Source organism: Eumetopias jubatus, unplaced genomic scaffold (genome assembly GCF_037043125.1).
Source record: "Eumetopias jubatus isolate StellerSeaLion01/CBP00866 unplaced genomic scaffold, mEumJub1_p1.0 scaffold_2, whole genome shotgun sequence".
Lineage (NCBI taxonomy): Eukaryota > Metazoa > Chordata > Mammalia > Carnivora > Otariidae > Eumetopias > Eumetopias jubatus.
Window position 1 is genome coordinate 112,561,965 of NW_028274808.1, and position 15,750 is coordinate 112,577,714.

Genomic DNA, 15,750 nt, shown 5'->3' on the forward strand with positions numbered 1-15,750 from the left:
CAGATTAACTATTTCAAGGCAAGAGGGGAAAACAGAAAGATTAGTTGAGGGGCTACTACAATAGGCCAGGCAAGAAATGCTGGTCGTTAGACTATGGTGGTAGCAGTAGAGGAGAGAAGAGGGTATTTGAGATGTATTTAGGAGGTAGAATGGAAAGGATTTGGCGGTAGATTGAAAATTGGGGCTGAGGCAGTGGGAGAAACCAAGGATGGCCCCTAAGTGTCCGGCTTGAGCAGGTGGACGGGTGGAGACGAAGTGCCAGACTCCATTCAAGGTCAAAGATGACTCACCACGTGCCCAAGCATCACTCTCTGCCTTGGGCTGTAAGAGTGGATGCACTACTTTGATTCCAACAGGTGGTACAAATGATGGGTCGAGCTTAATTCTAACCATATCCTTCCCAGTGTGTTTGTTAGCTATCCAAATTGTCTTCTTTTTCCATATTGAATAGAAGATCCGATCACCAAAAAGGGACATTGCAAACAAATTGTGCCTAAAAAACAACAGAAAATATATAAAGAATTGCAGAACATTTCTTCCCAGGCTTATTAACATTTCACTTCATTTCAATTTATTGACTGAGTTTTAATTACCTACCTTTTCAATTGTATCTCATTTAGGTTTAGAAGCAGACACTAAGCTTAAAATTTTATTTATGTATTCATAATCTGAATTAATGGGATATAATTTCTAGCTTCAGCTTCATTGTCCCATTCTTTTGCTAATCAGCATTTAAGTGTGATGAATGTAAAACAGGGAAGAAAATAGGAACACTCTAAGAGTGGATTCTGGTTGTATCCATTTCACACTTGACTAATTTCAGCCTCCTACCACAAGCTGGTGAGTCAGTCACAGGCAAGATAGTATATCAAATGAAATAGGTGCTTCACAGATACAGGACAGAGTAAGTCCAAAAGATTGACTGTAACTTACAGCCAACATGTGAGAACTTATTAGTCGCCAAAACTCTGTTAATTATTTTTATTTGCATGTCTTTACTTAATTAATTTTACTTACGTTTCACAATAACCCCAAGAAATAGCTACTACTATTATCCCCACATTAAAGGAAACTGAGGTGGCTCAGCTGGTTAAGCATCTGCCTTCGGCTCAGGTCATGATCCTGGGGTCCTGGGATCGAGCCCCACATCAGGTTCCCTGCTCAGTGGGGAGTCTGCTTCTCCCTCTCTCTCTGCCCTCCGCCCCCCAACTTGTGCTCTCTCCCTCTCTCAAATAAATAAATAAAATCTTAAAAAAAAAAGAAACTGAGAAGTCATGTAATCTTCCCAAAGCCACCTGCCCAATAAATGGTAAATCTAGGACATGTACTCATGAAGCTTTTAGACTTCCAAATCTGTGCTAAGCCACTCCACTAGGTCAGCTGGACAAACTTCAAATGGCAATTACTTTATTTTGCCCTAAAGCCAAAACTTACTGTGTAAGATGTTTGCCAAAATGGACAGAACCTCCATCATAATTACAGGAACAAATATAAGAATTGCTTCCATCTCTGTTGTACTGAATCCAAAAAAGCCGTTTATCAAGCACATCCAGTGACACGGCTGTTATTCTTTCTGTCGTCTCTAACAGAATCTTCTCTTCCACACCATTGAGATCTACTCTGTGAAGGCTGCCAGCCACCTCGGAAGACCAAAATATAAACCTGAGAGCAAACACATCATAGACACATAAGTGAAGGTAAAGTCACTTAAATGGCCAACTCTCAGTGTTTCAGCAGTCCCTGGATGTCTGCACAGGAGGAGTTGGACTATTTTGAATGAAATTCCAATTCAGCAAATATTTATTGCCCTGCTGTGGAAATTCCATGTGATTTCAAGTTAAAAAAGGAATTATTCTTGGGGCGCCTGGGTGGCTCAGTGGTTGAGCGTCTGCCTTCGGCTCAGGTCATGATCCCAGGGTCCTAGGATTGAGCCCCGCATCAGGCTCCTGGCTCAGCAGGGAGCCTGCTTCCTCTCCCACTCCCGCCTGCTTGTATTCCCTCTCTCGCTGTGTCTCTCTCTGTCAAATAAATAAAATCTTTAAAAAAAATTTTTTTTAAGGAATTATTCTTCTCTAGTAGGAAATCAGGATAATCAAGAGCACCATTTGTAGAAGGAAGCCTGCCTTGGTTCAAATCCAGACAACCTTTGTCCTTCTGAGTTCAAAATGTTATGAGTCTCTAAATTATCATCAGATTTTGATATCTACTTCAATGTCTGAAAACAGCAGTTACCTTTCTACTGGATCAATTGCTACATTTGCAGGATAGTTTAAGGCACTTAAGAGAACTCGGGAATTGTTTCCTTTCATATCTGTTACTGTAATGATTCCTTCCTGTTGATTTGACCAAATAAGTTCTTCATTTATCCAATTTATTGCCATTCCTGAAACATTTTTCTCTATGTTGCATACTCTCTGTAAAATCAAATTTCAAAACATTAATATTTTTTCATTCACATCAACATTTTTTATTATCTTTATATATAAAAGTCTATTCTTTTAAGTACTTGTCATTTTTTGTGCATTCATAAAACTATTTAAATCATAAAATAGTCACATATATGGTGCCATTGTTTTGATGGAGCAATGTTAACCCTCCCACATGAGTATTTCTGGGCCTTAAATGGAAAATTATCCTATGCTTATCGAAATTAGGCGAAAAACCATAATGTATTAATGATTTCAACTATACTAACAGTGAAATTTCCATGCTATCTTAAAGACAGTGTATCCATTTGCTAATGGAATTTTCCGTATTCTCACCTGAACCCAATTCTAAGGTTTGCCAAAATCTGGCAAGATGCCCTTGACCTTTGTGCACAGAGCTCTAAAATAAATGAATTTCTCATTAGAGCCCCACTTTCCTGGCCCCTCCTCTTCCATCAGGCCCCACCTTTTCTACAAGTCTTCAGTGCCCTCACACTGTGACCCTATGGCCCAAAGACCAGAGCTTCTCTTTATGTCTCCTGGGTGCACTGTTTCCTGCTCTCTCATGATAAAATGACCAAACAAAAACTTCTTTTATCTCCTAATTTTCTAGCGTGTGCAGGTAAACCGGTCAGTCTTCTTGGGGGGTGGTGGGTGGGAGGTAGGGAGAAGCCCTGATTTGTGTGGTTGCAGATTTCCTTGGTTTGTAAATATTCCCACCATTTGGTGCAAATATTCCCACCAGAGCTGATTTCTAGCCACTGACACGACATCACTGAACTCAGATTAGTCTCACCAGCTTGCACTATTCCTATACCTCATGCAAAGTAATCTAGCCAATCCATTGAACCAGTTGCTAATATATTAATATATTAGCTCACCCAGATGAATTGTATTTTAACGGGGTTTTTTTTTTTGTAAACCCTGTTTTAACTCAAAGAAGAGGATACAATGGTGGATTTTAGGCATCAGGTCAATCCTTTCCTAATGACTTGACACAAATTCACAAGTATTTAACTTTTTTCCCAGATTTTGAGACTCAAGATTTTTTAAACTATTCTACCAATGGCTGGAGAATAATGAGGAGCCATCCTTGTTAAAGGTGACATTAGTTAAGTCTCAGAGAAGAGATGCAATAAAAGAAATTAGCACTTAATTGAAGCTTTTAAGAATAACTGAAGGGAAAGAAGTTTGAAGAAAAACAAACAAAACAGTGAGCACTTTGTGCTGGGAATAAATGCTTCAGGTTTCTCCAGTCACGAGTCTCTGTAATCCATCTCTCAGGAATCGAGAGAACATTCCTCCTGGGACTCATTTAAAGTTTCCACCAGTTACAGAGAAAGATTAAAGATCTTTTGTATGTACTTGAAGCAAAATACTTTATATCTGACACCTGCTTTATTATTTTTCTTCCAGAGTGCAAACACCTTAAGAATCAAAAAAGATGGGGTGCCTGGTGTGTTTCAGATGGTTGGGCGTCTGCCTTTGGCTCAGGTCAGGATCCCAGGGTCCTGGGATTGAGCCCCACGTCTGGCTCCCTGCTCAGTGGGGAGTCTGCTTCTCCCTCTGGCTCTCCCTTCTACTTGTGCTCTCTCTCAAATGAATAATGAATAAATAAAATCTTTAAAAAAAAGAAGAAGGAGAATCAAGGGCACCTGGGTGGCTCAGTCGTTAAGCGTCTGCCTTCGGCTCAGGTCATGATCCCAGGGTCCTGGGATCGAGCCCTGCATTGGGCTCCCTGCTCAGCGGGAAGCCTGCTTCTCCCTCTCCCACTCCCCCTGCTTGTGTCCCCTCTCTCACTGTCTCTCTCTCTCTGTCAAATAAATAAATAAAATCTTTAAAGAAAAAAAGAATCAAAAAAGATTTTCTTCCTAAATATCAGGTGCTAAAACCTATGACAGACATTTTAGACAAAACAGGGTTCCCAAACTCAGCACAACTGACATTTAAGGTCAGATAATTCTTTGTTGTGGGGGTCATCCTGTATATTTTAGGATAAGTTGCATCCCTAGCCTCTGCCCACTAGATGCTAGTGGCACATTCTCTCTCCTTCCCAACACAGTTGTGAAAACCAACAATCTTTCCAGACTTTGCCAAATATCCCTGGAGGGGCAAAACTGTCCTCAGCTGAGAACCACTGGAGTCAAAAATAATCATGTAAGTAATCTGTTTTAACCATAAAATGGTGATCTGACTTAATAAACATGTATAGTTTCAAAATTCCATTGACATCCTGACTCCTTTTGCAGTCTTCTGAATATCAGTGGGTTTGTTCAGTAACATGCCACAGATGCAAATTAAACAAATATCTACAAATCCCTGAAACATTTGAATTGGAATGTAATTTTCGTTCATCTGTACATTACTAATTAATGATACTGTGTTTGTCAGCCTATACAAAAATCTCTTAAATACTTTGGGGATGTACTTTACCTCTTGCCTTGTCCCATTCAGAAAAACTCTTTGCAAAAGTTGTCTTTCTAGATCTACCCAATAGATTCTTCCCTTATTGTAATGAAAATCCATGATCACTGATACACCAGCATCTGCCACCAGTTGCTCATGATTAGTTCCTTCCAGGTCAATCCTAAAGATACTGCTTCCATGGGAGAAAATTAAGAACGGTGCAGGACCTGAGTGGGAAGAAAGAAACCAAACTGTATATTTTCAACATTTTATCTGATTTAGAATAAATATTTCCCCATGACAACCAGTACAAGTAGGCTTAATTTTTAATTCCTGGTTTTATATTTTAAATAAAGAATGTTAAATGAAGAACAAGTTCCTGTGGATGTTCACCATTAATTTTATAAATCATCTTCTTCGCAAATTAATTGCAAGAAATGAACATTGCCAAGTTAGGAAGAAAGAACTATTTGAAAAGGAAACCACTTTCTACTCTTACCTGTAAAATGCCATTTTATTTTAAAAAAGAAACCACCTCCTATACTCTGTTGTGGATAGGGTCTGGATGAATGTAAATTTTAATTATGCAAATTGGAAATAATATTACAGATATTATCATTTTGGAAACGCAACCCACCTCCTCTTCTTACCTTTTGAAGAGAACCTCAGGTAATGACAGAGAAGAAAATAAGGAAAACAAGAGGTCTTTTTTTTTTTAAAGATTTTAATTATTTGAGAGAGAGTCAGTGAGATCATGAGCAGGGGGGAAGGGTAGAGGGAGGAGCAGACTCCCCCCTGAGCAGGGAGCCCGATGTGGGACTCAATCCCAGGACCCGGAGATCATGACCAGAGCTGAAGGCAGACACCCAACCAACTGAGCCGCCCAGGTGCCCGAAAACAAGAGGTCTTAAGTGGAAGCAGGGAAAACCGAGATGCCATCCTGTGAAAGCTCTGAAGTGTTTTGTCCCTGTTAGCATTGCCACATAAAATACAGGATGCCCGGTCAAATTTGAGTTGCATATATATTGAATGGGACATGCTTACACTAAAAAATTATTTCACTGTTACCTGAAATTCAAATTTAACTAGTTGACCTACATTTTTATTTGCTAGTTTTGGGTAGTGGACGTCCCTGGATTTTTGATTCCTGCAGGACCTTGCCCTGAACTCTAACCCTATCGTCTCCTGTTCCAGGTGATGGCCACCTTCCCATTCAGACTCCCAGGTAGTCAGCACCTGCTTGGGAATCCAATACCTCTCTTTGGAAACCTCAGCACAAATTATTGGCTGACTCTGCAGAGCTTGCCTTTGATGCCTCAAGAGAATGCCGGAGAATAGCTTAATCTCCTGCAGCCAGGTTAGTTGCCTTGGTCTCTTCTGCCTGAGGGTGACGAGGCTCCTTCCACTGTGCCTTTAGAGAACTCTGGAGCCTCTGGGATGAGTGGGGCATTGGAGATGAATGCTAACATATTCTTGCTTCCCCACTAGGTTTACATTATTCTGGTTTCACATTAGCCTTTAATACCTTAAATGTGACATAGTAAATGTGTTTATTGTTCTAAGGATTAAACGAAATGATGGATTAACCTCCTCTTATTCAGGGATTCTGTTCTACAGTCAGAAGACATTAACTCCGCTTTAGAGGATATCGGAATAAATACAAGAGGAAGGAAGAAGTGCAAGATCATGGGAGTCTGAAATCGGTGCCAGCATACATATCTAAGAGAATTAGCTCAAATCACTCTTCCTGTATCTTTCTCACAATAAAAGACCCCTGCACAGATATGGAGGAGAGCCCATTTTCTATTGCCACTCCAGCTGTAGAACCAGAGGTATCATAGAAGAAATAGGAAGGGCATTGGACTGAGAGCCAGGAAGCCTTGTTTATAGTCCTGGCACCATAGCTTTCCTACACATCTCACCAGACCTCCCTGCCTGCGTTAGAGGATTAATGGGGAAAGAAATAAAATTGTATTTTTTAAAGATTTTATTTATTTATTTTGAGAGAGAGAGAGCATGAGCAAGGGGGAAGAGCAGGGGGAGGGAGAACAGACTCCCCGCTGAGCAGGGAGCCTGATGTGGGGCTTGATCCCAAGACCCTGGGATCATGACCTGAACCAAAGGCCGACACTTAACTGACTGAGCCACCCAGGCACCCCAGAAATAAAATTTTAGATGGGAAAGTATTTTATTAATTGTGGAGCACTATACAAATATAATTTGCCATTGCTGATTCCCAGAACCAAGGTCTCACTACATAGGTTTGTGCCACTGTCCAGGTTTGAACCCCTGGGTGAGAACATTGGTGTAACTCATTTCTCCCATAGCAATGTGTCCTAGAGGAAAGGAAGGAATACAAAAGCCACCCTAAACTGATAGCTACTGATCTGTGGGCCTATAGATTTATCACTAGGAGCCATTTCTTTGAAATGTGTATCATGCATGCTCTATAAACTGAATAAATGTGCCCATATTATTAATTTTCTAGTGCACTGATACATTAATAAGACCAATAAAACATTTTATTCATTTAAAAGTATTACTAAATGGGGGGACCTGGCTGACTCCATCAGAAGACCATGTGATCTTGAACTCGGGGTCATGAGTTTGAGCTCCACCTCGGGTGTAGAGGTTTCAAAAGAATTAAATAAAACGTTTAAAAAAATAAATAAAAGTACTACGAAACGGGAGGTTTCCAGCTTTTTTGAGAAAGAAAAGGCACTCTAAACATTTTAGACAGAATATAGCATAATGCTTTGTACATAATAGGCACTCAAAATTTTTGAATAAATAAAGAAATAATTGTGTTTTGCTCATTTGTCTGGCTTTAGCCATAGGAAGAAAGCTGAAGACACCAGAAGATACATCAAATTCATAAAAGCAGAGTTAATCCTACAGTAGTTATTTTACTAACAGCAATAATAATAATAATGATAGCAACAAACTTTCACATCCTGATCTCATTTATGCTTAACATAACACCATGAACTAGACAGGCCAGATATTACAATGAATAAATGAAAGAGAAAAGAGAAATCTAAAGAATACCTAGATCCATAAAACATGAACCATAACGTTAACTTCAGTAATTTTTCAAAAAATAAATTGAAAATATTTATTAAATTACTAAGTATGAATTAACTAATGAAATTTCTCTTCAGATTTTTCTCATTCACTGGTGAATTATGGCATCCAGGGTTTATCATAGCCTCTTGGGACTGAAAAGGACCCTAAATATTACCTAATTAATTGTTCCCCCAAATTGTTTGTTCAAAAGAATCACATGGGGTGCTGTGAGTATGTGTGTCTTTTGCAGATCCCTTCCTTTTAGATTCCAGTTCAGTAGGGGTAGGCCAAGGGCTAGCAATCTGTTTTTTGAACAGACGCTCCAGATTATTCTTACACTAGGTGAACTGGAAATCATAGATCTAGTTCAGATGAGGAAATTCAGTGATGTTTCCCAAAGACCCACCCCTGGTTGGTGGCAGAGTTGGAATTAGCAGTCAAATATTGCCCTTTTCCCTGCCTTGGTCTGAGTTGTCATGTGTCAAGACGTTACTATCTTTATTTTGCTTATGCAACTGATTTTTTTTTTAATTTTTATTTATTTATTGAGAGAGAGAGAGAATGATAGAGAGAGAGCATTTGAGGGAGGAGAGTCAGAGGGAGAAGCAGACTCCCTGCTGAGCAGGGAACCCCCCCGCCCCCCGATGCGGGACTCGATCCTGGGACTCCAGGATCATGACCTGAGCCGAAGGCAGTCGCTTAACCAACTGAGCCACCCAGGCGCCCCTATGTAACTGATTTTTTTAAATCTTTTTAAAGATTTTATTTATTTATTTATTTATTTATTTGAGAGGGAGAGTGAGCAAGAGAGAACGCAAGTGGAGGGGCGGTGGTGGGGGTGGAGGGGCAGAGGCAGAGGGAGAAGCAGGCTCCCCGCTGAGCAGGGAGCCCGATGCGGGGGTCGATCCCAGGACTCTGGGATCATCACCTGAGCCGAAGGCAGACACCCAACTGACTGAGCCCCCAGACATCCCCATGTAACTGATTTTAATTCCACTTCCCTCAAAACACTGTTCATTCCTTTTCCCACACTGCCGCATCATTTTTTATAAATCAGGGCCTGGGTAATTATTTGTAGACCTGAAATGTAATATGATTTTTTTTTAAATGAAAGACTGAGATTTAGGCTTGATGGAATGGTCATTCTGTACTACCACTGGAAATGATAATCAGTTAGGGTTTTCAGACTTGTCAGAGACTCTACACATCAGTGGTACAATCCATGGATTTGAATGTCAGCAGTGTGTGCATGTTTGAACAGCTAAACTTTCCCGTGTCAAAACCTATGCCCTTCATTTTGGGTGCCATTCAGCAAGAGGGAAGTGCATAGAAAATCAAACATCATTTCTAAGGAATACAAACCCAAAGCCAGCAAACAGGTCACAGAAATCAATCGGAACCTCTGACTTCCCAACCTGGGGGATTAGCAGGGGATCTGCAGAAATTAGAAAGGAGGCCAAGGTGTTTGGAGCCCACTGAAGACTTTTATTAGTGACTCCAAGAACTGGTTCAGAGGTCAGTTGGGACAAGCAGGTTTTGAGTGAAGCTGGCAGCAGAAACAGAGTATTTCACAAGAGGCACCTCTATATCAGCTCTGAACTGGTGGGAGTGGTCTCACAGAGGTCAAAGAGAAGAGAAAGCAAAGGTCTTCAGCTACCTGGGGGCAAAGACGCACAGGAACTACATAACACAGAAATGGTCCTGCAACCAGATTAACAGAAAATCCTTCTCGGGCCAACATGGCACCCTGCTCTCCCCACCACTGGTTTCCTGCTCTAAATCTGGAGACAGACTGAAGATTCACAGGACAGACAGTTTAAAGGGAGCTCTGGACCTTCAGGATTCAACAACACCATGAAAAAAGAATATAGATTTAAACTGACAGAACTGGGGCGCCTGGGTGGCTCAGTCGGTTAAGTGTCTGCCTTAGGCTCAGGTCATGATCCCAGGGTACTGGGATCGAGCCCCACATTAGGCTCCCGGCTCAGTGGAAAGCCTGCTTCTCCCACTCCCTCTGCCATACTGCCCCCGCCCCCGCATATGTGCTCTCTCCCTCTAATAAATAAAATCTTTAAAAAACAATAAAATAAAAATAAACTGACAGACCTGATGGAAGAAAGCCTGACACCTCCTTTCACTGCTCCTTCCATAAACCCCTAATAAAAGTCTACCTCTCAAGGGGCTGACTTGAGTGGTAACTTGGGTTTTAAGAAGTGCAGAAAGTTTTATTTCACTCTAAAAGTCCATCTCCATCTGTTTTTCTTTTAATTACCATACTTGAAAGGGCACACTTTTAATTTGGGGGCAATCATATCTTTATTCTCAGCTTATTCACTAGTGTCAGCATTCAAGGCAGGTGAGAGAGACACCAAGTGACCCAGAAATAATACAACCAGAAATGGGAGCCAGAGAGGTGAATTTAAATCTTAATTCTATAAGACAAGCTCTGGGGTTCAATTTTGCTTTCTGGAATATGTGAATGAAGTTTGCCTATCTAGTCCCAGAGCAGTGGTGGACCTGTATCATCTAAAGCAGAAAATATCTCCTACCTAATCCTTAGCCCGATTCTCATCATCAGGCTTAAACGGTCTACTCCCAGGTTCTTAGGATACTAACTGAGACTAGAAGGTTCTGCAAATTTTTTTTTTCAATAGGACTTCTCAGTCTTTAATGTGCCATGACAAGTTTTGATGCTCCAAGAAAGTAGGTGGTAAATAGCATCAGAATAGTAACAGCCAACATCTTGGGTGTTATCACTAGTGCATTGAATGCATTATTTCATTTAATTGTGTAACACTAGGAGGTAGGGGCTCTCAGCATTTTCATTGTACACAAGGAGAAACTGAAGTTTAGAGCAGTTAACTTGCCATAGTTACATGGCCAATAAATAACAGATTTATGTTATTTGTAAATAATAAAGTCATGTCTTTCTGATCACAGAGTCTACTTTTTAAACATCATGCTGTAATGTTTACCTCAAATTGAATTTAACAGGAATTCTTACTGGATAGTGTCTCATAGTTCAACTGTGTCAAAAAACCCACTTCAGGAAACACTGCTCGAGGCATGTTCACCCTAAGGCCAGATTCTCTGCATTCACGTTCCAGGAACTGATTAGAACGTGGGTCCCTTTAACAAAGGAGCCAAGAACATACAGTGGAGGAAGGACAGTCTCTTTAATAAATGGTGTTGGGAAAACTGCTACAGCCACATGCAAAAGAATGAAACTATACTATTATTTATACCATACACAAAAATTAATTCAAAACAGATTAAAGACTTGGATGGAAAACCTGAAACCATGAAATTCCCAGAAGAAAACATAAGAGGTAAGCTCCTTGACATTGGTCTAAGTGCCATCTTTGTGGATCTGACTCCAAAGGCAAGAGTAACAAAAGCAAAAATAAACAAATGGGACTACATCAAATAAAAGCTTCTTTCTTTTTTTTAAAGATTTTATTTATTTATTTGATAGAGAGACAGCGAGAGAGGGAACACAAGCAGGGGGAGTGGGAGAGGGAGAAGCAGGCTTCCCGCAGAGCAGGGAGCGTGATGGGAGTCTCAATCCCAGGACCCTGAGATCATGACCTGAGCTGAAGGCAGACACTTAAGGACTGAGCCACCCAGGCGCCCCTAAATAAAAGCTTCTGCACAGCACAGAAAACCATCATCAATTGATAAGGCAACCTATTGAATGGGAGAAGATATTTGCAAACCACGTGTCTGATAAAATGTAAATATGCAAAATAATAGAAAACTCCTACAACTCAACAACAAAAATCCAACCCTATTTAAAAGCGGGAAGAGAATCTGAGTCGACATTCCTCCAAAGGAGATGGCCAACAGACACATGAAAATATGCTCAACATCACTAATTGTACGAGGGAAATGCAAATTGAAACCATGAGATAACACCTCACACACGTCAGAATAGCTATTACCAAAAAGACAAGGAATAACAAGTGTAACAAGTGTTGGTGAGGATATGAAGAAAAGGGAAACTTCATACACTGTTGGGATTGTAAATTGGTGCAGTCACTACAAAAACCAGTATGCAGATTCCTCAAAAAATTAAGATTAGAACTATTATATGAACCAGCTATTCCATTTCTGGATATTTATCTAAATAATATAAAAACACTAGTTCAAAAGATATATACACCCCTACATTCACTGTAGCATTATTTACACTAGCCAATACAAGAAAACAAATGGAGTGTCCATCAATATATGAATGAATAAAGATATGGTACATAGATACACAGAACGGAATATTACTCAGCCACAAAAAGTAAAGTCTTGCCATTTGTGACAGCATAGATGGACCTAGAGGGTATTGTGCTAAGCAAAAAAGTCAGACAGAGAAAGGCAAACACAATATGATTTTACTCCTATGTGGAATCTGAAAGGAAGGAAGGAAGGGAGAAAGAGAGAGAGAAGAAGGAGGGAGGGAAAGAGGGAAGGAGGGGGGAGGGAGGGATGGATAAAATAAAACAAACTTATAAATACAGAGAACAGACCAGTGATTACTAGAGGGGAAGGGGGTCAACCATGTGTGACATGGTAACTAGACTTGTGGTGGTGATCACTTTTCATTGTATACAGATGTCAAATTATAAAGCTATACACCTGAAACTTATATAATAATAATAAAAAGAGTTTAAAAAGTGGGTCCCTTTAAATGGATTCCTACAATTACATCACCTAGATAACTGCATCTCTAATTTTATAATATATTGCATCACATATGTATGTATTCCCTATATCTAATGTATTCCTTCACCATGTTTAAAGCCAGTGGTGCAGACTCTTCAAATATATCTCCACTTCCACTGCCTCCTTCCTCCTTTCATGTTCTTGCCTCCCTCTTGTAAGGACCCTGATGATTACATTTAAGACCCACCTAAATAGTCCAGGATATCCACCCCATCTCAGGATCACATTTGCAGAGTCCCTTTTGCCATATAAGGTAACATTCACAAGTTCCAGAAATTAAAACATAAACATAGGCCACATTCAGTCTATAGCAATTAATAATGTTGAGCATCTTTACATGAACTTAATTAGCATACTTATATTCTCTTTGGTGAAATATCTGCTTAAATCCTTTGCCCATTTTTTAATGCAAGCTGGTGCAGCCACTCTGGAAAACAGTATGGAGCTTCCTTAAAAAGTTGAAAATAGAGCTACCCTACGACCCAGCAATTGCACTACTGGGTATTTACCCCAAAGATACAAATGTAGTGATCCAAAGTGGTACATGCACCCCAATGTTTATAGCAGCAATGTCCACAATAACCAAACTATGGAAAGAGCCAAGATGTCCATCAACAGATGAATGGATTATGAAGAGGTGGTATATATACACAATGGAATATTATGCAGCCATCAAAAAAATCTTGCCATTTGCAACGACGTGGATGGAATCGCAGGGTATTATGCTAAGCAAAATAAGTCAATCAGAGAAAGACAAGTATCATATGATCTCACTGATATGAGGAATTTGAGAAACAAGACAGAGGACCATAGGGGAAGGGAGGAAAAAATGAAACAAGATGAAATCAAAGAGGGAGACAAAGCATAAGGGACTCTTAATCTCAGGAAACAAACTGAGGGTTGCTGGAGTGGAGGGGGGTGGGAGGGATGGGGTGGCTGGGTGATAGACATTGGGGAGGGTATGTGCTATGGTGAGTGCTGTGGATTGTGTAAGACTGATGAATCACAGATCTGTACCTCTGAAACAAATAATACATTATATGTCAAAAAAAAAAAAAAGAAGAAGAAGAGAGTAGGAAGGGAAAAATGAAGGGGGGGAAATTGGACGGGGAAACAAACCATGAGAGACCATGGACTCTGAGAAACAAACTGAGGGTTTTAGAGGGGAGGGGGGAGGGGGGATTGGTTAGCCCAGTGAGGGGTATTAAGGAGGGCACGTACTGCATGGAGCACTGGGTGTTATACACAAACAATGAATCATGGAACATTACATTAAAAACTAATGATGTCATGTATGGTGACTAACATAATAAAATAAAATTAAAAAAAAATCCTTTGCCCATCTTTAACTATGTTATTTATTTTCCTAGTCGCATTTGAAAGGTTTTTTAAAAATATACTTTGGATACAAGTGCTTTGTCAGATATGTGATTTGCAAATGTTTTCTTTCATCAGGTAGCATGTCTTTTCATCCTCTTGACATTGCCTTTGGCAGAGCAAAAGTTTTTATTTTGGTGAGGTATAATTTATCAACTTTTTTTCTCTTTTGTTGAACACGCTTTTGGTGTCATTTCTAAGAACTGTTAACCCCAAGACAAAAATTTCTCCTTTGCTTTTTCTAAAATTTTTATAGTTTTACATCTTAAATTTAGATCTATGATCGATCCATTTTGAGTTAATCTTTGCATAAGGTATGTGGTTTAGGTTGAGGTTCATTATTTTGCTCATAGATACCTAACTGATCCACCATCATTTGTTGAAAAGACTATCCTTTCTCCATTGAATTGCTTTTGCACCTTTGTCAAAGATCAAATGACCATATTAGCTCAAGTCCATTTCTGGACTTTCTAGTCCATTCCATTAATTTATGTATCCATCTCCTGGTTAATACCACAGCTCAGTATAACTTTTTAAAAACTCATAAAAATGCAGTTTTGTAGGACAATGAATCCTGTTATAAGGTTCCTGTGCTGTAGGTAATCCTTCGTCTCAAATACGCATGTTTAAATATCTCCCATCTTGTCAGTGTAAATTATGCTCAATTTTATTTAAAGACTGCTGCTACCAGACTAAAATGCACTCACCAGCATTAAAGCATTAGAAAAGTTTTTCCAGATGTTCACACATACACACAAACACATGATAAAGACTCAGAAATCACTATTTTCTTCCATCTTCTGTGTTTTTCTACTATATTTCCTACTCTCTGCTGAGCATTTCCAGCTGGGGATATCCCACAGCCCCAAAAGTCCCTCTGCATGTGAAAAATTGAGACTATGCAATACCTTCTGGTTAGTTTGCATTTACTAAAAAGATTGAATGTAACATAACAATTTAAAAAATTGGCTTAAAGTTCAATGTTTTGATATTTTGATAGCTGTCATAGACAAAAAAAAACCACTCATATTTCATTCACAATTATATCTATGTCAAGTGAAAGAAATGCTTCACTGGCTGTATGCACAAAAATCACAAAATATATCAATCATTCACAAATTTTATTGAATTAGACTAGCAAATCTCTATCTTCCTAGATTTCAACCAGTAAATGCAAACTAACCAGAAAGTGTCATATTTTATATTTTTAGCAATTAAAAGGAACAAAAATATTTAGAAGTTTTTTAAAGTTCCAAAAAATCTGTTTGCAAGGTTTTCTGTGTTTTTTTTTAAGCGCAGACATAAGAATTTTTAATCGGTGGCATATTGACATTAGGTACCTAATCACAAAACAATGGAGATTTTTCCAAACACCTGTTTTCAAATTGCTCTCTTCAGAACCAAGTTTCTTACAATCAGCAGTCACTTCCTCATTGTTAGAACGTCACCTCCAATTTGAAGGGATAAATTTCTATGGTTTTATTTTTTTGAGTAGCATACTAGTAACATCTATTTGTAATCACAGAAAAGGTAAAAAAAAATTGCAACTTATCCTTTTTTTAAAAAGAAAACTATGTAACACTGCTCTCAAGTGCTTTGCTTCAAGATGCTCTATGGCAAGCCTGTGGGAAGAATAGTTTCATGGTTACTCCCCATTCAATACCAAGTATCACAAAGAACCCAGTTTAGTCTTGTTTTAGAGGAGTAAAGACATTCAGTGGTGTCCCAGAGCACTTTATGCAGTTCCAGTTCCAATTTC

General features: G+C 39.3%; 1 protein-coding gene across 1 annotated transcript in view; it reads right to left on the minus strand.

Annotated features, from left to right (window-relative positions):
* Window positions 1-15,750, minus strand: part of EGF (epidermal growth factor) — a 95,579-nt gene that overhangs the window by 65,750 nt on the left and 14,079 nt on the right. Inside the window, 4 exon segments of the mRNA XM_028121296.2 lie at window positions 291-493; window positions 1,435-1,662; window positions 2,233-2,414; window positions 4,860-5,059. Coding sequence (XP_027977097.2) covers window positions 291-493; window positions 1,435-1,662; window positions 2,233-2,414; window positions 4,860-5,059 — 813 coding nt within the window.